The 25,950-nt window shown below is 49.7% G+C and overlaps 8 protein-coding genes across 8 annotated transcripts; 5 read left to right on the top strand and 3 right to left on the bottom strand.

Annotated features, from left to right (window-relative positions):
* Window positions 1-1,466: 1,466 nt before the first annotated feature.
* Window positions 1,467-3,689, bottom strand: Aspvir_000832 (Hsp70 family protein; the record flags this gene model as incomplete). Its single annotated transcript, XM_043265965.1, has 4 exons — window positions 1,467-3,247; window positions 3,358-3,423; window positions 3,480-3,591; window positions 3,663-3,689. The coding sequence occupies 4 exons, from the start codon at window positions 3,687-3,689 to the stop codon at window positions 1,467-1,469; spliced, it is 1,986 nt and encodes a 661-aa protein (XP_043121900.1).
* Window positions 3,690-5,614: 1,925 nt separating this feature from the next.
* Aspvir_000831 (uncharacterized protein) lies at window positions 5,615-8,135 on the top strand (the record flags this gene model as incomplete). Its single annotated transcript, XM_043265964.1, has 5 exons — window positions 5,615-5,637; window positions 5,707-5,775; window positions 5,839-6,312; window positions 6,368-7,993; window positions 8,051-8,135. The coding sequence occupies 5 exons, from the start codon at window positions 5,615-5,617 to the stop codon at window positions 8,133-8,135; spliced, it is 2,277 nt and encodes a 758-aa protein (XP_043121899.1).
* A 999-nt stretch (window positions 8,136-9,134) lies between these two features.
* Aspvir_000830 (SKI complex RNA helicase subunit SKI2) lies at window positions 9,135-13,304 on the top strand (the record flags this gene model as incomplete). The annotated part of the gene is made up of 6 exons (XM_043265963.1): window positions 9,135-9,364; window positions 9,418-11,920; window positions 11,981-12,260; window positions 12,317-12,504; window positions 12,568-12,747; window positions 12,804-13,304. 6 exons carry the CDS (start codon window positions 9,135-9,137, stop codon window positions 13,302-13,304), a joined length of 3,882 nt encoding a protein of 1,293 aa, XP_043121898.1.
* A 666-nt stretch (window positions 13,305-13,970) lies between these two features.
* Aspvir_000829 (putative nonsense-mediated mRNA decay protein (Nmd5)) lies at window positions 13,971-17,608 on the top strand (the record flags this gene model as incomplete). The annotated part of the gene is made up of 8 exons (XM_043265962.1): window positions 13,971-14,060; window positions 14,139-14,217; window positions 14,334-14,794; window positions 14,864-15,048; window positions 15,112-16,979; window positions 17,029-17,207; window positions 17,263-17,380; window positions 17,442-17,608. The coding sequence occupies 8 exons, from the start codon at window positions 13,971-13,973 to the stop codon at window positions 17,606-17,608; spliced, it is 3,147 nt and encodes a 1,048-aa protein (XP_043121897.1).
* A 1,116-nt stretch (window positions 17,609-18,724) lies between these two features.
* Window positions 18,725-18,946, top strand: Aspvir_000828 (uncharacterized protein; the record flags this gene model as incomplete). The annotated part of the gene is made up of 1 exon (XM_043265961.1): window positions 18,725-18,946. One exon carries the CDS (start codon window positions 18,725-18,727, stop codon window positions 18,944-18,946), a length of 222 nt encoding a protein of 73 aa, XP_043121896.1.
* A 311-nt stretch (window positions 18,947-19,257) lies between these two features.
* On the bottom strand, window positions 19,258-20,226 carry vip1 (putative actin cytoskeleton protein (VIP1); the record flags this gene model as incomplete). The annotated part of the gene is made up of 3 exons (XM_043265960.1): window positions 19,258-19,888; window positions 19,995-20,081; window positions 20,144-20,226. The coding sequence occupies 3 exons, from the start codon at window positions 20,224-20,226 to the stop codon at window positions 19,258-19,260; spliced, it is 801 nt and encodes a 266-aa protein (XP_043121895.1).
* A 402-nt stretch (window positions 20,227-20,628) lies between these two features.
* On the bottom strand, window positions 20,629-21,728 carry Aspvir_000826 (uncharacterized protein; the record flags this gene model as incomplete). Its single annotated transcript, XM_043265959.1, has 3 exons — window positions 20,629-21,327; window positions 21,389-21,462; window positions 21,518-21,728. The coding sequence occupies 3 exons, from the start codon at window positions 21,726-21,728 to the stop codon at window positions 20,629-20,631; spliced, it is 984 nt and encodes a 327-aa protein (XP_043121894.1).
* Window positions 21,729-23,096: 1,368 nt separating this feature from the next.
* Aspvir_000825 (uncharacterized protein) lies at window positions 23,097-24,713 on the top strand (the record flags this gene model as incomplete). The annotated part of the gene is made up of 1 exon (XM_043265958.1): window positions 23,097-24,713. The coding sequence occupies one exon, from the start codon at window positions 23,097-23,099 to the stop codon at window positions 24,711-24,713; it is 1,617 nt and encodes a 538-aa protein (XP_043121893.1).
* Between the last annotated feature and the right edge of the window lie 1,237 nt (window positions 24,714-25,950).

Below are 25,950 nucleotides of genomic sequence, written 5' to 3'. Positions count from 1 at the left end.
AGTTTGAATCAATAATGGCCCAAGTCACGAAAGTACAAGCCCTTTCCCCCTTTGCTTCCTTCTGTTTGGAGTCCGGGGGATTGTCTCAGTTGGGTTCTCCCCAGGAGTGCAAGCCTACAGAATTACTAGGAAATGAGGATTAAACATTGCCTGAATACATGTTGGAATGATCCGACATTCCTCCTCGACCCTTTCTTGCCACAACTCTATCGATGGATCAAAAGTCGGTGGGATGCAAGGAATGAAACTAGTGTTGAGGGACCACTGACCGTCAATTATGACAATAATGGCATTTGGCACCTAGCAGTCAATTTAGTAAGTCAATAATAACTGGAAATCCTGTCCAAGTCGTCCATTTAATAAGGGTTCTGGCTTTGATCTCTGCAACGACCGCATGGCTATCCACATAGATGCTGCATTTCACTCCTATTTTCCCTTTTTATTAATTATTCTTATCACATGACTATTGTAATTACCAATGTCTCCACAGGCTAATTTGCAGATTTTGTACTAGTTTAGCGTGAGAATTAAATCAACAAAAAAGGACAGCCCAAGAAGCTGTCAAAGGATTTTAACGCTAGACAATAATAATAATTGATAGACCTATCTACTTCCCATCCATCAAGATGTCATAGGCTCATAGCTGACCTCGGTTCCAATCAATAGCCATACCACTTAATTTAAAGGCGACATAGACCTTCCATAGCTGTGTCAACAAAGGCAAAGTAATTTTGGCAGATCGTCGATTGATCGAGGCCATGCAAGCTCTAATTCTACATTTTGTCACATCATAATTAGGCAAACTGAACGGTACCACGTATTGCATGCTTGACCCATAGCTCAATTCCCTTCAAAACACCGTAGTAATCTACATCTTCCAAGCCTCTATTCGAGGCTCAAGGATGTCTACACATCATGGCCATCGACCCGCAAGTCTAAGAGGCCAGAGTGCGATCCTTCGGTTGGAAGATTAAAAAAAGGGCAGGCAAAGGACAATAATACTGGCCGTCCGACGAACCGAGATGTAGCCAGATTAAGAAAGCGACTTATTTGAAAGGTTCATCATCTCTAAATATTCGAAGAGAGAGGAGAATTTTCATATTGTATGCTCCTGAAAGACAAGCCCACCACTTCCGTTTTGTGGTGCCCGGCCGTCATGTCATTAAGTTACACTTCAGGCAATCCTTTAAACCTTTCCAAAGAACTGCCCCCATGAAAATGAAATCTCAAGTATGCTCACCCGACCCAAGAGGTATGAAGGCAGAAAAGGGAATGTAAACACCGATACACCGAGAGGAAGAAGAGTACATGAAAATGGTAAAAGGAAACATGAAAGCTATCAATATGTATACATGTCATACACGTGTTAAGACAGTGATGAAGAGAGGAAGTTGATGGAGAAACAATCGCAAAAGATCACCCATGAACTTTTTGAATATGTCGCTCGGTTATAGTTAGTAGTACACTTAGGACTTGTTCTCACCCTGCTGGCCCTGAGACTGCTGCTGCTGCTCAGACTGAGCCTTGTGCATCTTGTCAAAGAGGGTCAAGCTGGCAGTCTGGAGCTCATCGGTCTTCTGCTTGAGCTCCTCAGCAGTGGCGGTGCCCTCACCAGACTGGTTCTTGGCAACGAACTCACGCAGAGTGGCGATCTTCTCGCGGATCTGCTCGGCCTCAGCCTTGTCAAGACGGTCCTCGAACTCCTTGAGAGCCTTCTCGGTGTCGTTCAAGACGCTGTCGGCACGGTTGGCAGCCTCAATGGCAGCCTTGCGCTCCTTGTCCTGCTCACCGTACTTCTCAGCATCCTCAACCATCGACTGGATCTCAGAATCGGAGAGACCGGAGCCGGAGGCAATGGTGATGGACTGGTCCTTGCCGGTGGACTTGTCCTTGGCGGCAACGTGGACAATTGAATCGGCATCAATGTCGAAGGTGACCTCGATCTGGGGAACACCACGGTGGGCGGGAGGGATGCCAACAAGCTGGAAGTTTCCAAGCAGCTTGTTGTCCTTGACAAGCTCACGCTCACCCTGGAACACCTTGATCTCGACAGCAGTCTGGAAATCAGCGGCGGTAGAGAAGGTCTGGGACTTCTTGGTGGGGATGGTGGTATTGCGGTTGATCAGACGAGTGAAGACACCGCCGAGAGTCTCAATACCGAGGGAAAGGGGAGTGACATCGAGCAGCAAAACATCAGTAACCTCACCAGCCAGGACAGCACCCTGGATAGCAGCACCGATGGCGACAGCCTCATCAGGGTTGACAGACTTGGCAGGGTCACGACCGAACATGGACTTGACGGACTCGGCAACCTTGGGCATACGAGTCATACCACCAACCAGGATGATATCCTGAATATCGCTAGCCTGAAGGTTGGCATCCTTGAGAGCCTTGCGGACGGGATCAATGGTGCGGTTGATCAGGGGGTCGACGAGGGACTCAAGCTGAGAGCGAGTCATCTTGAGGTTGATGTGCTTAGCGCCGCTAGCATCGGCAGTGATGAAGGGCAGGTTGATCTCGGTTTGCAGGGAAGAAGACAGTTCGATCTTAGCCTTCTCAGCGGCCTCACGGATACGCTGGATAGCCATGCGGTCGCCTGAGAGATCAAGGCCAGAATCCTTCTTAAACTGCTGGACAATGTGGCGAACCAGGTGGATATCAAAGTCCTCACCACCAAGGTGGGTGTCACCGTTGGTGGACTTGACCTCGAACACACCCTTCTGGATCTCCAGAACGGAGATATCGAAAGTACCACCACCCAGATCATAGACGGCGACAACACGGTCGGCCTCCTTCTCCAGACCGTAGGCAAGGGCAGCAGCGGTGGGTTCGTTAACAACACGGAGAACGTTCAGACCAGCGATCTGACCAGCGTCCTTGGTAGCCTGACGCTGAGAGTCGTTGAAATAAGCAGGGACAGTGACGACAGCGTTCTTGACGGGCTTGCTGAGGTAGTTCTCAGCAGTCTCCTTCATCTTCTGGAGGACGAAACCACCAATCTGAGATGGCGAGTACTTCTGACCACGGGCCTCAACCCAGGCATCGCCGTTGGTGTGCTGAACGATCTTGTAGGGCACCTCCTTGATGTCACGCTGGACCTCGGGATCGGTGAACTTGCGACCGATGAGACGCTTGGTGGCGAACAAAGTGTTCTCAGGGTTGACAACCGCCTGACGCTTGGCAGCAATACCGACCAGACGCTCACCATCCTGGGCGAAAGCAACAACGGAGGGTGTTGTTCTAGCACCTTTTCATAAAAAGTCAGCTAAACTGCCACAAACCAGAATCGCGGACGAAGCATTGGATTCATGCATCCAATCAGATGACGGATGAAAAATTTTTTCTCTAACAACGTACCTTCTGCGTTCTCAATGATCTTGGGGGTCTTGCCCTCCATAATGGCGACGGCCGAGTTTGTAGTACCTAGGAACGCTGTTAGAAGGAAAACCTCGAGTATGAACACTGCCGAAATAACATACCCAGATCGATACCAATGACCTGGCCCTTAACCTTCTCACCCTCGGTGGAGTTCCATCTCCGGAAAGAGGCGCCGGGAACTCTGAAAGCAGGGGTGCGGGCAGTACGCGGCAACTGAAAGAGGGAATCAACGGTTAGTCCAGAAGATCGAGCTTGCGATGTGTTTCGGAAGAGGATGAACATACAGCGCGGACGAGACGAGATGGCATCATCGTGACTTGATTAAAAAGTAGATAATACAGAAACTAAAAAAGAAGGTACTAGCGATAACTCCGGTCCGATTCAATCGAAGGGAGAACGAGATGGAGGAAGAGAAATAGGGAAAGGTACGGAGGATGAGAGGAGGAAAGGAGATAGATGACTTTTTTAATGTCTGGGGAAAAAGAGACTTCAAAAGGAAGAAGGGAGAATGGGCGGGTAGTAGTAGAAATTGCACGGAGAGCTTCGGCCCGTCGTCGAAATTGGTAGAATCACGGCAACATAGCTGGCCACCCAATGATAGCCGAGTTAGCCTTAGACCGCCTCGAAGCCGGGCCAATCAACAGCTGTGAGAGCTGGCCATCTAAGTAAAATTCTTGGTAAGGTACCTACTGTAAAGGCACCGAGCCCGGCTGGAAGGTAAAATTTTTAATACTTGAATATTTTACATGCTATATCTTCTCAGTGATCAAGTAGTGTAGGAGGACGACTGGCCATGGGAAGGCATTATATGGTCAGAATGTAGGGCTTGAGCTACATTTTAATGCTGATGTCGCTCTAGTCTATGGCGCTGGTTTGCCTAGAAGAAGGGCAGTTCTATACCATTCACATGAATGAACCTTGCAACAGCCTAGTATAGATGATATCTATATTGATATGTTGTTGTAATGAACTTACTTGTATATACTACAAAGGAGAAGACAACACCACGCGGTAGATCTTTCACTGTTTCGCTGCTTCAGAGGACTGTAGGTATACTGCCAATATCAGCCCTACGGAATGTCTGTATCCTATACCCCGTAGTAGTGGTATACAGAAAAGGACCGGGAATCAACTGAGAAATCCTGTATTGTCTGGTAGAGGATCAAATTTTAGAGTACTTGTGGCAAATCTGAAGTTCATATACGCCGTACTCCGAAGCCGGCGTTGAGAGGACGGAATTCCATCCAATTGTCCCATGATCTACAACTGCTTATATGCCATTCCGAGAGTGCAATTCGTCAGTCAGCATTGTCCGTCCTGATACAGGGGCTTGCCAAATTGTCTCTGATCTTTCCCAATTGATGTCACGTGGCTCAGAGATCTTGCTAGCATTCCGGGTCCCAGCATGATGACTAGCTCTCTTCAGTAACTGCAGAGTGCATATTTATCTGCTGATAAGTTCAGAAGACTGCCTTGATGTTTAGGGAGTACCTCTGTAACTAGGCGCAAGATAAATCATTCAATAAATGACAACTGGTTACACCACAGCAAATGCACAATACTCATCACGCGATCTTGGCACTTCGCCAGCGAGAAGAGAGAATCCAGTGTCCACCGGCCTGCGAGCAGATTATAGCTCCATCAACCTTTCCTCAACGTGCTGGATGCATCTACTATCGGCAATATACCGACTAATCCGGTTCCGGAGACTCGGAGACTCGGCAAGATGGTAATGAGATGGAAATGGAATGGAATCTCGGCCAGCCGCATTATTCGCTGAAGGTTCCCCCCGGATTTGTCTGTGACAAGACTTACGTCATCAGCTCCGGGCCAGTGATCACAACCCCAGGCCTCGACCATTCCCAAGTCGTCACTCTCAGTCACACCATCATACTACTACACCCTTACCTTACCTATACCTCCTATCTACCTTACCCTAGCTGATTTTATGGTTGACGATGATCCAATACCTAGATAGTCGCAGTAGTAACAGCAGCAATTATCCTCCGATTCTGATCACAACTACCTTTGGTTCGGGTGGTGCTACTACCAGGTTGTAGGGTACCTCACAGGCAGAAGGCACCTTCGCAATTTTGTCCATCGCCACTTACAACACTACCTCTATCATATTCATCGCCGTCATCTTCTTCGTCTTCTATCTGCAGCCCGCTCGGCAGCCGCGGCGTCTACCACAGTCCCGCTCCAACAATGTCAGCGTGATCTTGACAATACCATCATGACTACGGATTCTGCTCTATCGTTGGTCCAAACCTGCCTTTAGTGTTGGCTTGTTTCAGCTTCACATGGCTAACATTGTTGTTTTATTAGACATCTCTCAACTGAGTCACTGATCCTTGCAACAAAACGCCGATTTTTCCCTTTCAAAATACCCAACTTGTCTGTCACTCTGCTACACTGGCGAGTTCGTCGCATGAATGGGTCATGCTAACACTACCGTAGCCACCAACAACTTCGCAACTATATCAGTACCGCCGACCCGGACAAAATCTACTTAGTCGCTGACAGGGTGATATATTCGATTCACATTTCGTCGCAAAAGCGAGAGACTATAGCGGTCATACCGTTTGAACCGAAATGTCTTACCGCGGGTTATGGTTGGATAGGTGTCGGGGGCTCCGATAATGGAGAGTGTGCCTTTGTACGGATCGCTGATCAGGCCGCGCGTGGCGATGCATCAATTTTTCCGTCCTCAGATGTCGATAGTGCCTTACCTATCGGCCTGGAACCTCCAACAAGGCTTTCCCCTCCTTGGCCGTCTCGGGGAGAGTCTGAGTCGACTCAGCAGGCTTCAAGACCGCATATGCCCGAGGTACAGTTGCACAAGTTTGGGGGCAGCATTGTGAACTCGGTGACTGTTCACCGGTTGCCCGGGGCCGACAAGGGATTCGGCGATGAGGACGTTATGATCCTAAGGTATTTCCACCATAGATGGCTTCCGGTCCGATAGTTGGTGCTGAATGTGCGGCAGTAATAATGACAAGACCGTTACTATCTATTCTCTTACTCGATCGAAAGTCCTCAAGGTCCTTCATCACCAAGCATGCATGAATTATGCTATTATGTCACCGGACTCCACTCTGCTCGCTGCGGTTGGAGATGAGACTCGTGCATATTTCTACGATGTTACATGTGATTTGGAGACAACGGTTCTGACAGACAACGGTGAGAAGCTTCCTGCATGGGATTGGGATCTTATCCGTTGCATAGAGATGGATATTGGCACGCGCTTTGATGATGGTTGCTGCTTCACTGTTGCATTCTCTCCATTCAGTCGACTGTGCGCTATCGGTTCACAGTCGGGAGTTATTACAGTGTTCGATGTGGCCACAGTTCGAGACACAGCAGGCGAGCCCGACGGTAAGAATGCGATAATATGCAATTTCAACTCATCAAGGCCATGCTGTAACGGTGGTGCTGTGCGATGCATGACTTTTGCACCTGAGCCTTGGGACCTCCTGGTGTGGCTTGAAGACAAAGGACGAGCGGGGGTTGCGGATATTCGCCAGGCTTTCATACGCAGACAGATTCTAAATCTGGATATGAACGACCCCGACTTGCAAGAAGTATATACAGAGCCGATATTAGATGACTCTGAAGAACTCGAATCTGACCTTGACGGTCGTGTTCTCGCTGAATCTCGGCTTGGAACGGATGCACCCCACCGTGCTATCCTCGATTCGATCGAGCGTACTTCGAATGAGCGGGAAAATGGGGCGGATAATTCTCCTTTGCGTGAGAGCGTGATACAGGACCTCACACAGAGAGAGAGGCTGATTGTGGAATTCTTAAATACAGCACGTTGGACATCGAGGTTAGAAGAAGGTCTGACTGAACGGCGAGCTAGAGTCAATGCCCAACCGCACCCTGTGCCTCGCTCACAGTTTCAAGCTTCCACAGAAGGAACTCATCGACCGTCCCGTCCTACCTCGCCACCACACCGAAGTGACGCTCTTATTGACACTTTCCGGGAAAACTACCTTGGCCATACAGGAATTTCCGGCCGGAACTTGAATGCAGGGCGCGACAACTCTGTCACTCCTCCACAGGGATATCCCGAGGGTAATAGGACAGTTATCGGAACTGGGGCCAATGTTGGACCGCAGCCAAGTCTCACTCTGAGCTGGACAGCTTCACCCTCAGAACTTCAGTCCGCCACATTTCTTGACCGCTTGCATGCTGCAGACCCCAATACCGATGGCCCGAGCAGCTCTAATAGTGAAGAAGGCTCGGAGACTCGAGCCCATGAACCTCTAACTCGCCCGTCTGCCACCATTGATCGTTCTGGCGCTTCGCGACTCACGGCATCCGATAGTCGGCATGACTTGGGACGACTGTCAACTTCAGAATTGAGGACTAATGTCGCGGCAGAGCGGCTTCGAAGGCAACGACAAATTATCAACGAGGCGCAACACAGAAACAGTCAACGCGAACAACGATACCGGCAACAGCTCTTGGGTTTTGAACAGACACGCTCTCCTAGATGGATCAGGAGTGTCTTGAACGAACTACCAGACAGGAGTCTAGGGCCCGGAGCTAGAGATCAGGAGTCAGGTAGCACAGCTGGACTGGGTTTCGGCGCTGACGGAAGGACACTGTAAGACCCGGCCCTGGCCTTTGTTCCAAGCTCAAGTAGGAAAACTGACTTGAACAGATATATTGCCACAGTAGATGGCATTTTCGAATTCCAGATCAATACTGCTGACCGAAAGACATTCCCCATTATGTCGTATCGATGAGCGTAGCATCTTCAGAAACCGGGGCTCCGTCATTCACATTTGATGCTTTACTATTGATATGATGGGGAGGAAACACCTCGTCGACGACGCAATTCCTCGTCCTTTTCATCATGATTCTTCTTCATCTCCTTCGTCTTACTTCAAACTTCTGTCGATCTCCTTCCCGTCTTCCTGGCCTCGTTACATACTGAAGAGGATAGGCTCAGGGTTGTCCATTCTTACCGTGCAGTACAGCGACCGAGGAGAGCCCATCAGACGGCTTCGAATATACCACAGGTTGCTTGTCACATTTTGAGACATTCGTCTTTGCATCCTGACTTGAGTATGCATGTGTGTGACACTTTGAATTTTGCATGAATGGTTCCGTTGGCATGCTGCATGATGCATCTATGCATGGCGTTCACGGCGACTGTACATGGTCATTTTTGTATGCAGGAATAGCTGCTGGATATATGGTGTGGCAGAAGGTTCTTCTCAAGTCCATTAATAATAAATTACTACGATACGTGGAATTATAAACAGTGCGGTAGAGACCTCGAAAGCAGAGAGACACAGCATCCCAACTGCTTGATAGCAATTAACAAAGTACCTAGCATTAGACAAGGAACGAGGATTACTATGCAGCGCAGTCCCCACCACGACGTCAGCGAAAGTTGTGTGTGGACTCGCTTTAGTGTTACTGCCATTCATCGCCGCCATTTCATGAGACACACCTACTCGTACTCCGTACAGTTGCTGGCTTCTAATCTCCTCACTCGTTTATGAATATTAGCGGCTTAGAGCCGTCTTCTCTGTGTTAATCATTTTCCCTCCCCACATAGACTGTTGTCAAAGTATTCACTAGCAGGCCACGTGACTGTGAATCTGGAGTGGAGGGTCGTTGCACTATCTGTGTCTCCAGATCGAACATCCCTCAAATCAAGCAAACGTCGCACTGAATCCCAGGGAGACCAGGCAGGGTCTTTATAGTTCTGACATCTCTCTGCACCGCTCCTCCCAATGGCGGAAACGGTGGCCTCCATCTTGGCCGACCTGAACATCAACTCCGAGAATTTGAGCGGGTCCGCCTTCGATGCTCAGCTTGCTGAAGGGGAAAATGGAACCTACAGACACCGTGGTCCTCGACAGCGGCCACGACAGAGTGCCTCGGATCTCAAAGTTGAATTGGAGAGAGAGTTTTTGACACCATCACCACGATTCAGCCCAGAATGGCTCAACCGCCTTCAAAAGTTTGTACTGGCAACCTACGCCTGGCTTGTATTATTACTAACGATCCTCGCAGGCGATGGGATGTCCCGACTGACTATACGGACCTCTACGAGATTGCTCCCACCCAAACACGGACTGTTGTTCGGTTTACCCGGGAAGGTCTGGAGGGTCGAGTCACTGGTTACCATGAAGTCACGGTCCCCGCTGCAGCAGCCAACGCCAAAAACTCGACGTCTCTACTGCGCAGGCCCGCGGGTCGTGCGGACTTCGTGAGAGGCGCGGCAGGATTTTTCCCATTTGCGCCGGGAGGTCTTGATGGTGTTGAGGCTATTGCTGAAATGGAATCTGAAGCACAGGCTGCGGAACGCTCAAGGACTGGTGGCAAACGGTCCGGTCTCGACCGTATTATCAATTTTGGAGCCGAGGGTGGCCTCTTGGAAATAGCCCCGGGCTTCTCCCGCGGGTTGCAATTCGAAGCGGCCAAGACCAAGGAAGGAGCGGAAGGTGACGAGGAAGTTAAGCATGCCCTCCAGCAAGAGGAAAGTGATCTTTACGTGGAGCGAGATGAAGACGCCGTCTCGGACGTTGAAGGTGGGGTGAAGATTGGCGAGGATGATGAATTGAGTGGCGAGGAGGATATCGATTCTCTCCTCCCCGTGGAGTTCCCAGCCTTGGAGCCTCGAGCACCGTTACTCGGCGGTGTCAAGCAAAGGCAGGGTGGCAAAGAGTGGGCTCACGTTGTGGATGTCAATAAACATATCCCTAACTTCCATGAACTCGTGCCTGACATGGCTCGCGAGTGGCCATTCGAACTGGATACCTTCCAGAAGGAAGCAGTGTACCATCTCGAGAATGGCGATTCCGTCTTCGTCGCGGCTCATACCTCAGCCGGTAAAACTGTTGTTGCAGAATACGCTATCGCTCTGGCCTCGAAGCATATGACCAAGGCGGTCTACACGTCTCCTATCAAGGCTCTGAGCAATCAAAAGTTCAGAGACTTCAGAACTGAGTTTGATGACGTTGGTATTCTCACCGGAGATGTTCAAATCAACCCGGAGGCCAGCTGCCTGATCATGACTACCGAGATCTTGCGGAGTATGCTCTACCGAGGTGCAGATCTGATCAGAGATGTCGAATTTGTGATCTTTGACGAGGTGCACTATGTGAATGATCTCGAGCGAGGTGTTGTTTGGGAGGAAGTCATCATCATGCTTCCGGAGCATGTCACTCTCATCCTGCTCTCTGCTACAGTCCCCAATACCTATGAATTTGCCTCCTGGGTCGGTCGTACGAAGAAGAAGGATATCTATGTCATCTCCACCGCCAAACGTCCAGTCCCACTAGAGCATTATCTCTGGGCAGGCAAAGACAAGTACAAGATTGTCGACTCGAACAAGCGTTTTCTCGAGACTGGCTGGAAAGAAGCAGACAATATCATTTCCGGCAGAGACAAAATCAAAGCACAAAAGGCCGCCGAAGCTCAAGCTCAGTCTCAAGCACAGCGCGGAGGACAGCAAGGCAGAGGACGTGGGCAGCCTGCTGGTAGAGGGGCTCCTCGTGGAAACGCTCAGCGGGGCGGTGCTCCTCGCGGCAGAGGCCAGCCAGCTAACAGGGGTACTGGCAATATCGCTCGTACGGGCCGAGGTGGAGGACGAACAACGGCTGCTCAGGATAAGACAATCTGGGTACAACTTGTGGGGCACCTCCGAAAAGAGAACTTGCTTCCAGGCTGCATCTTTGTTTTCTCGAAAAAGAGGTGTGAAGAGAATGCCGACTCACTCTCCAATCAAGATTTCTGCAATGCTTCCGAGAAGAGTTTGATTCACATGTTCATCGAAATGTCCCTGACCCGACTCAAGCCAGAAGATAGAACGCTGCCACAAATTCTTCGGTTGCGGGAGTTGCTAAGCAGAGGTATCGCTGTTCATCACGGTGGACTTCTGCCAATCATGAAAGAAATTGTGGAAATTTTGTTCGCAAAATCGTTGGTCAAGATTCTTTTCGCTACCGAGACTTTTGCAATGGGTCTCAATCTGCCCACACGAACGGTCGTTTTCTCCGGATTCCGAAAGCACGACGGCAGAGGCTTCAGAGATCTCTTGCCAGGCGAGTATACTCAGATGGCAGGACGTGCTGGACGGAGAGGTCTTGACACTGTTGGATACGTCATCATTGTGAGCGCTGGTAGAGACGAGGCACCCCCTGCGGGTGCTTTGAGGAAGATGATCCTTGGTGACCCGACAAAACTCCGGTCTCAGTTCAGACTCACTTACAATATGATTTTGAACCTCTTGCGTGTGGAAGCTCTGAAGATCGAAGAGATGATCAAGCGAAGCTTCAGTGAGAATGCCACCCAGGCTCTACTGCCGGAGCATGAGAAACAGGTCCAGCTTTCTGAAGCAAGTCTGGCGAAGATCAAACGAGAGCCTTGCGATATCTGCGACATTGACCTGGTGGCCTGCCATGATGCAGCTATCGAGTATGAGAAGCTAACGAGCGAACTTCACGTTGGTCTACTTGCCTCTCCTGTCGGGAAGCGTCTCTTCATGCCAAAGCGACTTGTTGTCTATCGAAAGGTTTGTCGGACGGTGGATGTTATTACCTTCTGTGCTCGCATTGACTAAATATTTTTGTAGGATGGTTTCCGAACTGCAGGTATCATTGTTAGAGAAGGTGTTGGAGGAGGTGCCACTCCTAGTATACAGGTCCTTGAGATTGGCAAATTGAGCCACAGACGCCATCCAAGCGACATTTTGCCCTTCCTTCCAAGATTCCGACCTTTGCTACAACCTTTGCCGACTCGTGCTGCCGACATGACGCTGAAAGTTTGCAAGATTCCTCTTTCAGACCTAGAGTGTGTTACCAACACGATGGTGAAAGTGGGTGGTCCAACATGGTACCTGAATATCAAGAAAGGTTTGGTTTGGACTTTGTGCCCATCACTGTAGCAGAAGCTAATTCGAAAAACGCAGAGGCAATCAAATTCGCGGACAAGGAGCTTTCGAAACTTTGCGCTTCCTGGGCAAGTCCTGTCTGGGATGAGATGGACTGGGCTCGGATCAAAGAGCTACAAGTGCGAGACGTACTAGAAAAACGGCAAGCACAGGCAGCTATCACTCAATCTTGCCGTTGCTTACAGTGCCCGTCTTTCTTGAAGCACGTGAGTTGCCATCGCCTTTATAACCGGTTCCTCGTAAACTACATTGTTACTAACTTCGGGCAGTTTGAGATGCAACACGATGGATGGCAGGTGAAGGAAAATATCTCCCAGCTAAAACAGCTCATGTCGGACCAGAACCTGCAACTACTACCGGACTACGAGCAGCGCATCCAAGTGCTAAGAGACCTAGGGTTCATTGATGAGCAATCCCGAGTTCAACTGAAGGGCAAAGTCGCATGTGAGGTGAGTCATCCAATCTTCCGTGAGGCTGGAAGTGTAGTGCTAATATTTATGGACAGATTCACTCGGCTGATGAACTGGTACTGACGGAGTTGATTCTCGAGAATGTCCTGGCCGAATACGAGCCTGAAGAGATTGTTGCGCTCTTGTCCGCATTTGTCTTCCAGGAGAAGACAGAGAACGTTCCTACTTTGACCCCTCGTCTAGAAAAGGGCAAGGAGTCGATTATTCGGATCTCGGAGAAGGTGAACGACCTCCAAATCCAATACCAGGTCATCCAGTCTAGCGAAGACAGCAACGACTTCGCCAGCCAGCCCCGCTTTGGTCTGGCAGAGGTAGTTTACGAATGGGCCAAGGGCATGTCCTTCAACCGCATCACAGACTTGACAGATGTGATGGAAGGTACCATTGTTCGGACGATTACTCGACTAGATGAGACCTGTCGAGAAGTGAAGAACGCGGCCAAGCTGGTTGGAGATCCGACGTTATACACGAAGATGCAACAGGCGCAGGAGCTGATCAAGCGCGATGTCATCTTTGCGGCGTCTTTGTACATGTAGCATACTTAGAAGGGATCATCGTCTTTGCTTCTCCTCATTACGCTAGAGTAGAACGAATTGCATGATATTGGTAAACAAATACCTCCACGAGATGATGACCACGGAAGGATGAAAACAAAACAACCACCCGATACTTTAATAAATCTGATTAGGGGAGAGCATAAAACAACAACGCACTCAGTCTGCTCCATACAATAAGATCTTTTATAATTTGAGATATAGAGAATGTGAAGCATTTAGTAGTCTAGGAACCATGGAAGTAATTCGGGAGAAAATTCTCTGACCGCGCGAGGTAGCGAGCATTCTGATTAGCTGCGATTGCGATAGTCGCGGGGCGGGCACAAAATTCATGAAAAGCAAACCCAACTTTAACCACTGAATGTTTTCTTCTTGTGGCCCAGTCCTAGTAGTCTGTGCTTTTTGCTCTGCTCTGCCCTTTTCTGTGATTGTCACGACCGGACTAACTACTGGGAAAATAATCTGCACCCTATCCTTCTCTACCACTGCCTGATATCCGCTACTTATCTCCTTTCCCTCTCCTCCCCTCTCCTCTTCTCCTCTCCTCCTTCCGCCCCCATCTTCCTTTCGGATTCACCACCTCGTGACGGGGCTTCTTCTATTCGGAGTTTTTGATTTTTGTTTCCAGGGGTCTGTTGTTGGTGCGAAATGGATGTTGCAGCTCTCCGAGACCGCATCCAGTCTACTCTCGACGCAAATGCGGATAATCGACGCCAAGCTGAATTGGATTTAAAATATGTATGTGGGGAGAGGACTCCGGAATGAGGCTTGACAGTGAATTTCTCTGACATAAATCTAATACTGGTCATTATCTAGGCTGAGACACAACCCGGCTTCATAAATGCGCTTCTCGATATTTTGCAGGGGGAGCAGAACAATGCTGTTCAACTTTCGGGTATGTTGACCCGGCTGGATGTCCGAGAAATTTTTTTTTTTTTTATTCGGGCCCCTGAAGATCGATCGAATATCGGCCTTTCTCTGAACATAACTGATGATGAGTAATTACTGCAGCCGGTGTCTACCTGAAGAACAGAATCAATCGCGGATGGTCGCCCGTCGAAGACAGCCCCCTGCGCGCACCGATTCCAGAGGCTGAAAAGCCCGGCTTCCGAGAGAGGCTGATCCCAGCACTCGCATCGACGCCTCCCAATGTCCGCGCACAGCTGGTACCTGTCCTCCAAAAGATCCTTCAGCATGATTTCCCTGAGCAGTGGCCGGGTTTTCTCGATATTACCCTTCAGTTGCTGGGCACCAACGATGCGAGCTCCGTCTACGCTGGTCTACAATGTCTGCTGGCTATCTGCCGTGTTTACAGATTCAAGGCCGGAGAGAAGAGGGAGGAATTCGACAAGATTGTTGAGCACTCATTTCCTCAGCTCCTGAACATTGGCTTGAAATTGGTCGACGAGGAAAGCCTGGAGGCCGCTGAAATGCTCCGGATTGTTGTCAAGTCCTACAAACATGCTATTTATGTGGGTGACCCGGAAATCAAATGCAACTGCTGCGGGAAAGGGGTAAGGGCTGACTGTTGGTGATTATAGTTCGAGCTTTCGCCTCATCTTCAAAGCCACCAAGCGACTGTCGACTGGTGCACACTCTTCCTGAGAATCATTGCCAAGCAGCCTCCTGCCAACTCCATGATGGAATCCAAGGAAGAGAGGGAACTCAATCATTGGTGGAAGTGCAAGAAATGGTCGTATGCCAACTTGAACCGTCTGTTCATCAGGTGAGTGAATGTTTCTTCTGTTTTTTGTTTGACGACGAACAATTTATTTACGGGCGTCCCTAGATACGGAAATCCCACCACAATGACCAAGTCTAGCACCCCAGATTACTCCCAATATGCGAAGACGTTCATCAGCACTTTTGCTCCGGAGATTCTCAAGGGATATTTGCAGGAGATTGACAAGTGGGTGTCAAAGGGACAGTGGCTCAGCAACCCTGCTCTTGCCTACACCTTGATCTTCCTGGAAGAGTGTGTCAAGCCTAAGGCGATGTGGGAGCACCTGAAGCCGCACATGGACAACTTAATCGCTCACTTCATATTCCCGATCATGTGCCAATCAGACGAGGATATTGAGCTGTTCGAAACCGACCCCTCGGAATATCTCCACCGGAAGTTGAACTTTTACGAAGAAGTTTCGGCGCCAGATGTTGCGGCCACGAATTTCTTGGTCGCGCTCACGAAGAACCGGAAGAAGCAGACTTTCTCGATCCTTACGTTCGTCAACAGCATCGTCAGCAAGTATGAATCTGCTCCGGACGATCAGAAGCTGCCCCGAGAGAAGGAAGGTGCTCTTCGCATGATCGGTTCACTGGCCACTGTCATTTTGGGCAAGAAGAGTCCCATCGCCAACCAGGTCGAATACTTCTTCGTTCGTCACGTTTTCCCCGAATTCCGCAGTCCTCATGGCTTCCTCAGAGCTCGTGCCTGCGACACTCTGGAGAAGTTCGAGCAGCTCGATTTCCAGGACCCCAACAACCTCATGATCATCTACCGGAATATCTTGGAATCCATGACCGATCCTGAACTTCCCGTCCGAGTGGAGGCCGCTCTTGCTCTGCAGCCTCTCATTCGTCATGACATTATCAGAACATCGATGCAGCAAAATATTCCCCAGATCATGCAGCAGCTACTCAAGCTCGCCAACGAGGTCGACGTGGACGCTCTGGCCAATGTCATGGAGGACTTTGTCGAAGTTTTCTCGGCTGAATTGACGCCGTTTGCTGTGGCTCTCAGCGAACAACTCCGTGATACGTACATGCGTATCGTTGGCGAATTGCTGGAGCGAAACGCTGCCAAGGGCGAAGAGGACACTTATGGAGACTTTTTGGACGATAAAAGCATCACTGCTTTGGGTGTACTGCAGACCATTGGAACGCTCATATTGACTCTCGAGAGCACGCCTGATGTGCTCCTGCATCTTGAGACGATTCTCATGCCTGTTATCAGCATCACGCTTGAGAACAAGCTTTACGACCTCTATAACGAGGTCTTTGAGATCATTGACAGCTGCACCTTCGCCTCGAAATCCATCTCACCTACAATGTGGCAGGCTTTTGAGCTTATTCACAAGACCTTCAAAGCAGGTGCCGAGTTGTATCTGGAAGATATGCTGCCTGCACTTGACAACTACGTCGCCTATGGCTCAGAGATGCTGGTTCAGAACCCTGCATACCTTGCGGCCGTCGTTGGCATGGTCGAGGATATCTTCAGGGACGAGAAAGTCGGCGGTGTCGACCGGATATGTGGGTGCAAACTCGCGGAGACCGTGATGTTGAATCTGCGCGGCTATATTGACCAGTACATCCCTCTCTTCATTGAGCTCCCAATGTGCGTCATTGAGGCTGGGGAGGCTAGGACGAAGTCCTACCGTCTTCACCTGATGGAGATGGTAATCAACGCCATTTACTACAACCCTGCCCTCAGTCTGCAAGTTCTGGAATCCAAGGGCTGGACGAACAAGTTCTTCAGCACGTGGTTCTCCCACATTGACAACTTCAGACGTGTTCACGACAAGAAGCTGTCGATTGCAGCGATCAGCTCTTTGCTCACTCTGAAGGCTGGAGACGTTCCTGCCAGTGTGCAGCAAGGTTGGCCTAGACTCCTTCAGGGAGTCACCAGACTCTTCCAGACCCTGCCTGCAGCAATCAAGAGTAAGTGCCCGACTTCTTTTACAGCTGAATCTTACTAAGCTTCTGAAAGGCCGCGAGGACGCCACGAAAGAGTCTGACTTCACATACGATGACGAAGGTGAAGAGGATGACGAGGAGAATGACTGGGACGGCGAGGTCGAGTGGACCGAAGGGGATGAGCTCGAGGGGGCAACAGAGGGCGACGTTCCTGACGAGAGTGCCGCCTACCTTGATTTCCTGAACCAGGAGGTGAGTCGCATCATGATCTTAGTCTTGAGAAAGTCACACTAACCGTATTTTCCAGGCACAGAAGTTCGGCTCCTTTGCTGACGACGATGATGACGAGCTGGATGAGGAGAGTTTGCTTGAGACGCCACTGGACAAGATTGAGCCGTACGGCATGTTCAAGCACGTATTCATGGGTATGCTGTCTTCCCCTGATGTGGTATGGTGCGCTTTGACTAACTTCGGACTCCCTACTAGGCCTTCAACAGGAACAGCCACAGCTTTATGAGAATCTCACGAAGATTTTGAGCCCTGAGGAACAGCAGATCATTCAGGCTGTCTTCCACGAGGCTGATGCCAAGGCCATGGCAGCAGCTAACGCGGAAGCTGCTGCTGCTGGAGTTCAGGCTAACGGCACCCAATGAGACACGACTTGCAGCAGAATCAAAATAAAAAATAGAAAAGAAGAGATGTTCGGCCCGTCGACGAAATGAACCAGTCGGCAGTTGCTGAATCTTCCACATTGATGATGTAAGAACATGCCATGGCAGTCTGGATGGCCGTTTTGTCTACGCTCTTGGGCTTTGGCTGTTTTCAAGCAGGCGCCTGGATTGAATAGGGCTCTCACGCCGCAAGTGCTCGTTTTTCCTTGCCCCATTTTTTTTGTCGTTTAGATCGTTTTCATTTTCTTTGTCTGAATGCTGTCATGGCCATCTTGGTTCATCTATAATTGTCACCATGATATCTCTACACAAAAGTCCCACCATTGTGATTTGACTCCATTTCCCCCTGCATACATGTACTGCACAGAATCAGATTCCCCCCTGTTAATCCAGGCACTTGGCTTAAGTTCATGTTATGCTTTGGCATGAGCGAAATGAGATGCATTCTACATATGATTAAAGAAGGAATTTCCAAATATTTCCCAATCATTATTGGCTGAGGCATTGAATCCACGGACCCAATGCTGCACGTGATCTAAGTGCAAACAGCACAAATGAACAGGCCTATGACGCCATATCTGAAATCATGCCTGCTAGAGAGGTACAATGTAGACAGAGTCAAGCGGTCAACAATGCATCCAGAACTGACAGTGCTCCATCAGTTCTTTCAATTGCAGCACGGACCGAAGACTGCGTGTTATATAGCTGTTCCTTATAACTCAGTACGTGTTTTATGTACGAATTACCCCTCGTACTAGCACTAGCAGAAGTACTTCCAGCAACAAGTTGATGATAACAGTGGGCCCCATCCCAGACGTCATGATGATGAATCCCAACAAGGTGACCCTGTCTCCAGCTCTTCATAGCGTTTTAGCGCAAGTCGTCTACACTTAAAAGGCTAGGTAGGTATCTTTCCAGATATCCCTCACACTACCAAATCATCAAAAACGGTCAAACCATCAAACCATCCACTCCATTGCAATCTGATACCTACCATTGACACATCCTCCAATTCCTCCACCGAACACCGTAAGTCCTCTACTCCCCCCTTCCCAATGAATCATGGATTCCAATTTATAACCGGTTTCCCAGAGCAAAATGTCCGCACAACACTCCGGCCGTCAGTCCCCTCCTCCTGAAACCCAGTCCGGCGCCCAGCAGCAGGACCCCCCCTCGGCGGGCAAGACCCAGCCCGAGCTTCGTGGCGACCCGCAGCACTCGCAGCGTGAGTCGAATGAGACCAAGGATTCGAAGCTGGAGAGTAACCCCAAGCATCCGCTTGAGGATATTGAGGCGGCCAAGTACTCGAAGGTACATTGATAGGGCGGAAGGGAAATCTGTATGATGTATTTTTAGACTCCACTTGATGTGTGAATGAAACCTATGATTATTGAATGAGTATTCTCCTCCTAAGAAGAATTATTTGATTGTGTGCATGATGAAAAAGTTTTTCAAGGGGTGTTAAGTACAGAAAGGGGGCGGTAGTGACTGCGATTACAAAACTCTTCTGATGAAATTAATTGTCATGAATTGCCGTGAAACACCAGATACTGGGGAATTTCAGTAAGAACAAAGAATCAGCCTCGAACGACAAAAACAAATCAGATGTTGCTTAATCAGTATATTCCCAATCACGCCTTTGGCTCAGCGGGGGGTGCAGCACCCGCCGGTTGCGATGTCGGCGCAGCGCTAGGAGCAACGTTGGCACCCTCTGCACCAGCCGCAGCAGGAGCATCCTCGTGTGTCTGCTTTCCGCTCTTCAATTCTGCGAGTCTGCGGGCCTCGTTGTGGATGTCGCGCACCTGCTTGTCGGTCTGCGCGTAGAACTCGCGGAGCTTCCTGCCCGATGGGGTATCCAAAGCCTTCTCGAAGTACGACTGGAGACCGCGCCAGCCACTGGTCGCCTTGTCGGTGATCTTGTAGCTTTCGTCGATCCCCTTGGCACGATCGGTGGCATGGTACTTCTGGTCAAAGTTGGTCAGGGCCGATGTGAAGCGGGAGGAGAAGCCGTGCTTCTTGTCCAGGGCGATGGCCTGCTGGATGGCGTTGTCGCTGATCACGTAGCCGTGGGCAAGGTACTCAGCGACAATCCGGGACTTGGGTTTGTCCTCTTGCTCGAGGTCCTCGCTGTTCTCGTCCTTGGCCTCCCCGGCGCTGGCGGCATGGTCTCCGGCGATCTCATCAATGGTGTGAGCGGCGGTGACATGCACCGTGGAGGGACCCAACTGGGTTTGATCCAACAGCAAGGCGGTCTTTGCTGCTCTAGAAGGTCGTTAGTTCAAGTTCCAGTTCCATTTTGAAGAATAATAGGAAAAAGTGTGTGGCATGACCAGATTTCGATGGCGTGGACAGTGCGGGGTAGCCTTACGCTTCTTTCTCAAACGTCACCGTTGCGGACTTGGTCGCATCCTTCTCGCCGGACACTGGAGTCACAGAGATCGAAGTAATTTTTCCACTATTAGTAAATAGCAAATATTAGCAAGCTAGCCAAGAGGTTGCGGTGAAAGACTGTCATACCAGAAGCTGAAGAAGTCCTTGACCTCCTTATCAGTGGTGGCGGGTGAAATTCCCGACACATGGACAGTGCTACGTTCCGACATTTTGATTGAGTGATAGGTCGAGATGAATTGAAAGTATGTGCTTGAGTAGATATGGCTTTGCAATATTTCACAGAAACCTGTAGGATGATCGAATGTGAAAGATAGAAGGCGACAACAGGTGTATTTATTTCAGCGTGCAGCCTAGCTCATGATTGCGCCACATATGACGTTGTGAGGGGTTGCGTGCACCGCCACGGTGGAGTAGCTTTGGTCGCGCATGTGAAAGAAGTCGAGTTTGACAGTCGATAAAAATAGATGGCTAGCATGCAATTTGTTAATTAATGTCTAGTAAAGCCGGCAGAATCAAATAGAAGAAGGAATGAAGGGAGAGTCAGATGGTTGTGAATTCAACATTAGTTGATACATTTACTATCCAAGCGTCCTAGCTAGTTCTAAGGCTAATCAAGAACCATCCTTCGCGTCGTCCCTGGAGGAAATAGCCAGTTTTCCCAGTCTCAATGTGGGCTCATGGTCGTTTGTTGGCTGTTCCGGAGAGGTCACTTCGCGTTCTCGATATTTCTTAACAACAAGCTCGAGGTCCCGTATGCGACGACGCAGAGCCTCGTTCTCTCGCTTGATAGCTTCCAACTCTCCTCGCTGGGCCAGTACTTCCTGGCGAGGTGGATTGCCAACAGCTGGTACTTGTTGCGGAGAGAAAGACCTCTGACGAGCGTTCGGATGAGGTCCGGGGACGTTGCTTGACACATTGTCGCCTTGTTGTTGTGGTTGCGGCTGTATCAATGCAGCCAAGGATGGCAGGACTTGATCCGGCTGCCGCGATGTGATGGACAAGGCACGAGCTGACCTTGAAAGGTCGTTTGGACGTGCCGATGGAAGTGACAAACTGGGCTCTCGAGATCGTGCAATTGCGGTTCCATTTCCTGTTCTCGATCCTTGAACTACTGGGACATAAGACGAGCTTAGACTCGACGAGGAGCGATGTCGCCGCGAGGCTGTCGGATGTGCTGAGCTAACTAAGTACGGTGAACTGTGATATGCATCCAATGGGTCATTGAGTGTTGTGGAAGTGGAGGAGGCGGTGGATGCAGCAGAGGCTGTTTGCTGGCGTAGCAAAGAAAGCTCTCTGGAAAGCCGGTTTACCTGCAAACAAGCTCATGGTGTCAGAACGGTGCAGCGTTGCTTTGAGAATGCCTGTACTTACCATCGCTTCTTGCTCCCGCTCAACCAAGGAGTGGAGGTCTGATGGCGTAAGGGGCTTTGGATGTCGCAGCGGAGCTTGCCAATTCTCAGTGTGATGCTTTCCTTGGAATAGGTCCAGCCAGTTTCTTACGTGACACTACTCCTGCAGCACCGCTTTCTCCCAACCCTGGCATTGAGCTTCCTTCATATGTTGTCTGAGGGAGAGAGACGACGGGGTTGCCCATTCCCTGCGAGGGCCGTCGAAAGATAACGGCCGGGATTGTGGACGGCTGCGTTGCAGTTGCGGCACGGCGGCGTGAAGTTGGGGAAGAGGTAGAAACAGGACTCGGATCTACTGGCATGCTTATTTCCTGGACACACGTCTCTTTAATGAAGGGCTGTCAGTTAAAGCGGGGAGCTTTGGAAACTATATAGAGGCGGCAAGTCGCAGTAATATCCAAAACCTCTGCGGAAAGGAGCTGTTCTGAGAACAGTAAACTGGACGAACGAAGATGGAGGGTCAAGAGGGGCTTCGAAGCGAGGACGCTGAAAGCCTGGAAGCAAGGCAACCCCTTGATTGAAATTCCAGAAGAATGAGCTCAAAACATACCAGATATGGTGGGTGTCGCCAAATTTACCTTCGAGCCTGTGGAGCTTCATAGTTCATTGATGATAAAAGGTGTCCGCTCACATTCGTGGAGTTAATCAGCATTCATATACTGCATTCTGTAGGTCAGTGCGGTCAGCTTCACAGAAGTACCTGTACTTGATGTCTGAAGCAACTACAAATAGATGGCTAACTCTCAAGCAATGATAGGATCTGTGATCGTCAAGAAAGAGACGGTGTGGACATCGCAAGTAGGCCAGTATGCCAACTTCTCTGGGAGTCCAAACGCTGTGCCTAGCCAGTCGAAGCGAGAGTACATACCTCTCGAGAGGTAGTTGAGGTGTCATCTCCCATTTGCATCCTTGTCAGATCGTGTGCATTCCGAACCGGTCGAAGAGAACCGTCCATCAGCATAATGACATCTCATTTGTCAGACATGATATAATCAGAAGCTTCTTGCTGATAGTGAGTAGCTGGCTTCAACGATTGATGTTGAAGCATTTTGACCCATCTGTCAACATAATATATTCCCCGCCTCTGGAAAGTATCCAATGTGTCAATGAATAGTTGGGACACATGAGAATGACCACCGAGAGTCTGAATCCTTCTCAAGCTCTCTACGCTTATGGGAAATTCCATTTTGAATCCGTGAACACACTTGGTTGCCTGGATGGGTTGCGGCAGGTAGATAATTGAGTATATCCCTTACTTCTGTGGTCTATATAGCTGAGACGCTCACAGACGAGTGCACTGTCCGTCACAGTGAGCTACGGATCATTGTGCTCAAAACAAGGAAAACCAGTATACACTGTATCACAAAGAGGGCGCAATCTTATACTCCATAGATTAATTAAAGTACCTTCTCAAGTCCCCATGTCTCGTAGCAGCGTGAGGAGATCGGCTGCTCTAGCCAATTGAGCAAAACAGTATGTATCTGCTTACATAACAGGATCTACAACCTCCAGCAACAACAAAACAAACAACAATTGAAGATGCGAGTAATTGGGCAGGAAACAGGTAAGTCAGAAGAGCGCAAGGAGGATCGGCTTTGATATTCAACAATCCATGGAAATTCTATGTTGACGTCAGAGTTCGCCTGTAGCTCCTGAGCGAATCACTCGCCATGGCTGATCGAACTGAAGCTGATATCCCGACCGATTTTCCTCCTTTTGCCAGGCCGTTGGCCCCCTACATCAGAGCTCGCCAGGAAGCGCTCCGCATCCGACAGGCTTTGACCTACTACCTTCGTTCGCAAGTAGATTTCGCGGATGATGACTCCGAAAATCCCAATTGTCATTTCCAATCTCATCTTACCCTTTGCGTACCGCAAGATGCCGTGGTCAATGTCAAGCGAATCCCGGCAGAGTTGAGCGGGCTGAGGAAGGAATACTTGCAAGCACTTCAGGCGAATCTGGCCGCGCGGAAGGAGTATCATTCATTGACGGAGAAAGTTGCGGCGGCAAAAGCGAGAACAAAAGGTTCAAAGACCGGATGTCCATCTATCGACCACAATTCAGAACTACAGGCATACCTCCGACTGCTTCGTGATCGCCGTCGGCATGCGAAGTTGCAGGTCTTTCAGCACTATCTACAAGAGCTCAAAGAACGAGACTCGAATATCTCCGAGCGCATCGGTGACCTAACGAGCCAAGGCCAGCAAATAGTGTCTTTGGAGGAGTCCGACGAGGAATTCAAATCGACGGGACGTGACGCAGACAATGGCATTGAAGGCTTGGTACATAAACTGGAAAGGGCAGTGATCCGTGCCAAGGCGCAACTGGACCGAGAGAGAAATCTGCTGGAGGGCTTGAAGTCGAAGCTCGCGTCGGACAGTAAAGATGTACCACCAGCAGTCAAAGTCGCGGCCCTGCAGCGGACTCGGGATGAGCTGGTGCAATGGGTCGAGGAGAAATTAGTGAGCGTGGGTAACGCCGACGATGCTCCAGTGCAGGATCTTTCCCCCGAGGAGATCGAGGAGTCCGCTCGGTTGGTCGAAGACCAAAAGGCACAAATTACGGCGCAGTATGTTGCCTACGTGGAAGCACGTAAGGGCTTGTTGGATGCTGCTTCTCGGGTTTGTCAGCCTGTCGCAATGGCATCTACGAAGCCGTCACGCCAATCGGTCGACCTAGGGAAGCTCGCAATTGGGGATCGATCTTCACTGGACCCGTTCGAGGTTCTGTCTTTTGCAAGCGAGAATCTTCTTCCACTATCTAAGACCCAGCGAGCATTGGCTCTGCAGAAGAACTACTTATCGGGGTTGCTGACCAAGGAAAGGTCGGCGACTCTCCGTATTCTAAATCGCTTGAGTGATGAGAGTCATCTCCTTCCGGAGTATCCCCTCTTGACTCATCAACCACGTTTCAAGCACATCAGTTCGAGGCATGCGACGAGCGCGACTGGTTTGCCGAAACCTGACGAAGCTGTTACCTTGGCTGAATCATGGGCCTTCGCGTCCGAAGCGGCAGCGACAAACGAGCACCAGTACGTCGAAGAGAAGCTGGCAGAGTGCCAGGAGACGGCTACAGACGCAGAACATGTACTGCAGGAGGTGTACAACATGTTGAATCAGGACCTCGAGGAGACCTTGCGAGATCCGCAGTCATCAGAAGAGGACTCGAATGACATCTGGGCCTCTGAGGCTCGCTCGACCTGGTCTCGCACGAGGGCAACCCGATCACTAAAGCAACCCAGAGGTCCATGGGCCAAGCTCAATGGGCAAATGGGTATAGCTGAGTGATTGCATGAAGGGAGCGCTACATACACCGAATTACTATGTTTCCATCTGATGTATACATCTAGAATGTCATAATATCACACTCTGAACCTCAATTGTTCCTTAATGGGGCGTTTGTCTTGGAAATATGATTTGCAAATAAAGTTATGATACCGGCCCGGAAGGGTAGGACAGAAGAGCCAGTCAAGTTGATCATTCAGCTCCTCTATCCAGGATTGGAACATGAGGACCCTCCGATATCCGCAATTTCACGCCAAGCTGCCAGTAGCAAGGAAGCGGAAGCGAACTGGGCTCCAGGAACAGTATTGATCGGCCATCCATGAAAATTTTCCAGGAAGTGGTTTGTGAAGGATAACAACAGTCAAATGAAAATAATAAATAGCCTAAGTTCGCCGTACATCAATTGAGGGAGACAGGTCAGCGTGTATTTTCAGAAAAAGACCCTGTCGTTATCTCTGACAATGCGTCGACGAGAGAGGAATTGAACCAAAACACTCCGTAGTCCGTACGCAGGACATGACTCTATGAAAATAATGAGACAATGACGATCCAGCATCCACCAGACTTGTGGAGAGGATTCGCACCTAGGACGATGATGGGACTTGAGAGTGCGCACAGCAAGACTACACAGAATTCATTGAGCCAGCCACCAGAAGGGGAATACCAATTGGGATCGTCCCTAAGGTAGTTAGGTACTCTTCAAAACTACCTTAAGGTAAGACTCTGGTGGGAAAGGCACTATTCCCGAAAGAGATTACTGAATGGTCAGAAACAACCCATTGTGCCATTAGTGGCGTTTTTGATAAATCGATAATGATTTGGCGATTGACTTGGAGTGAGCAACTATTCCCCAACTCTGGCTGGATCCTTGAAGGCTCGAAACTACGTACTACGACTGAGGAACTCGGAAAGGCTTAAGAGTGGGAACTTGCGATGGTGGTCTCTAAGGTATGCACAACCCAGTCCCACCGCATCCACTGAGCAATCCTCTGATTGGTGGTAATTGTAGGCGGTGACTACCAAGTGGGCAAAATTGGCACGGCAACAGCCAACGGGAGGAAAACCGCAGAGGTAAAGTGGTAAAAAAGGGAAAAGTAAAAAAAAAAAGGCCTCCGCACACCGGAGTTCTTATCATTAGTACCAGGAATTACCTCTGGTATTTGTACCTTTTTTGGCGGGAGATTCTGGTCAATCCTCTGGGACCGATTCCGATTCTCTGTCCGTCTCCAGAAAAACGCAT

The sequence above is a fragment of the Aspergillus viridinutans genome, assembly GCF_018404265.1.
Source record: "Aspergillus viridinutans IFM 47045 DNA, scaffold_1, whole genome shotgun sequence".
Classification (NCBI taxonomy): domain Eukaryota; kingdom Fungi; phylum Ascomycota; class Eurotiomycetes; order Eurotiales; family Aspergillaceae; genus Aspergillus; species Aspergillus viridinutans.
Note: the sequence above shows the minus strand (reverse complement) of the source record. Positions and strands in the feature narration are given on the sequence as shown.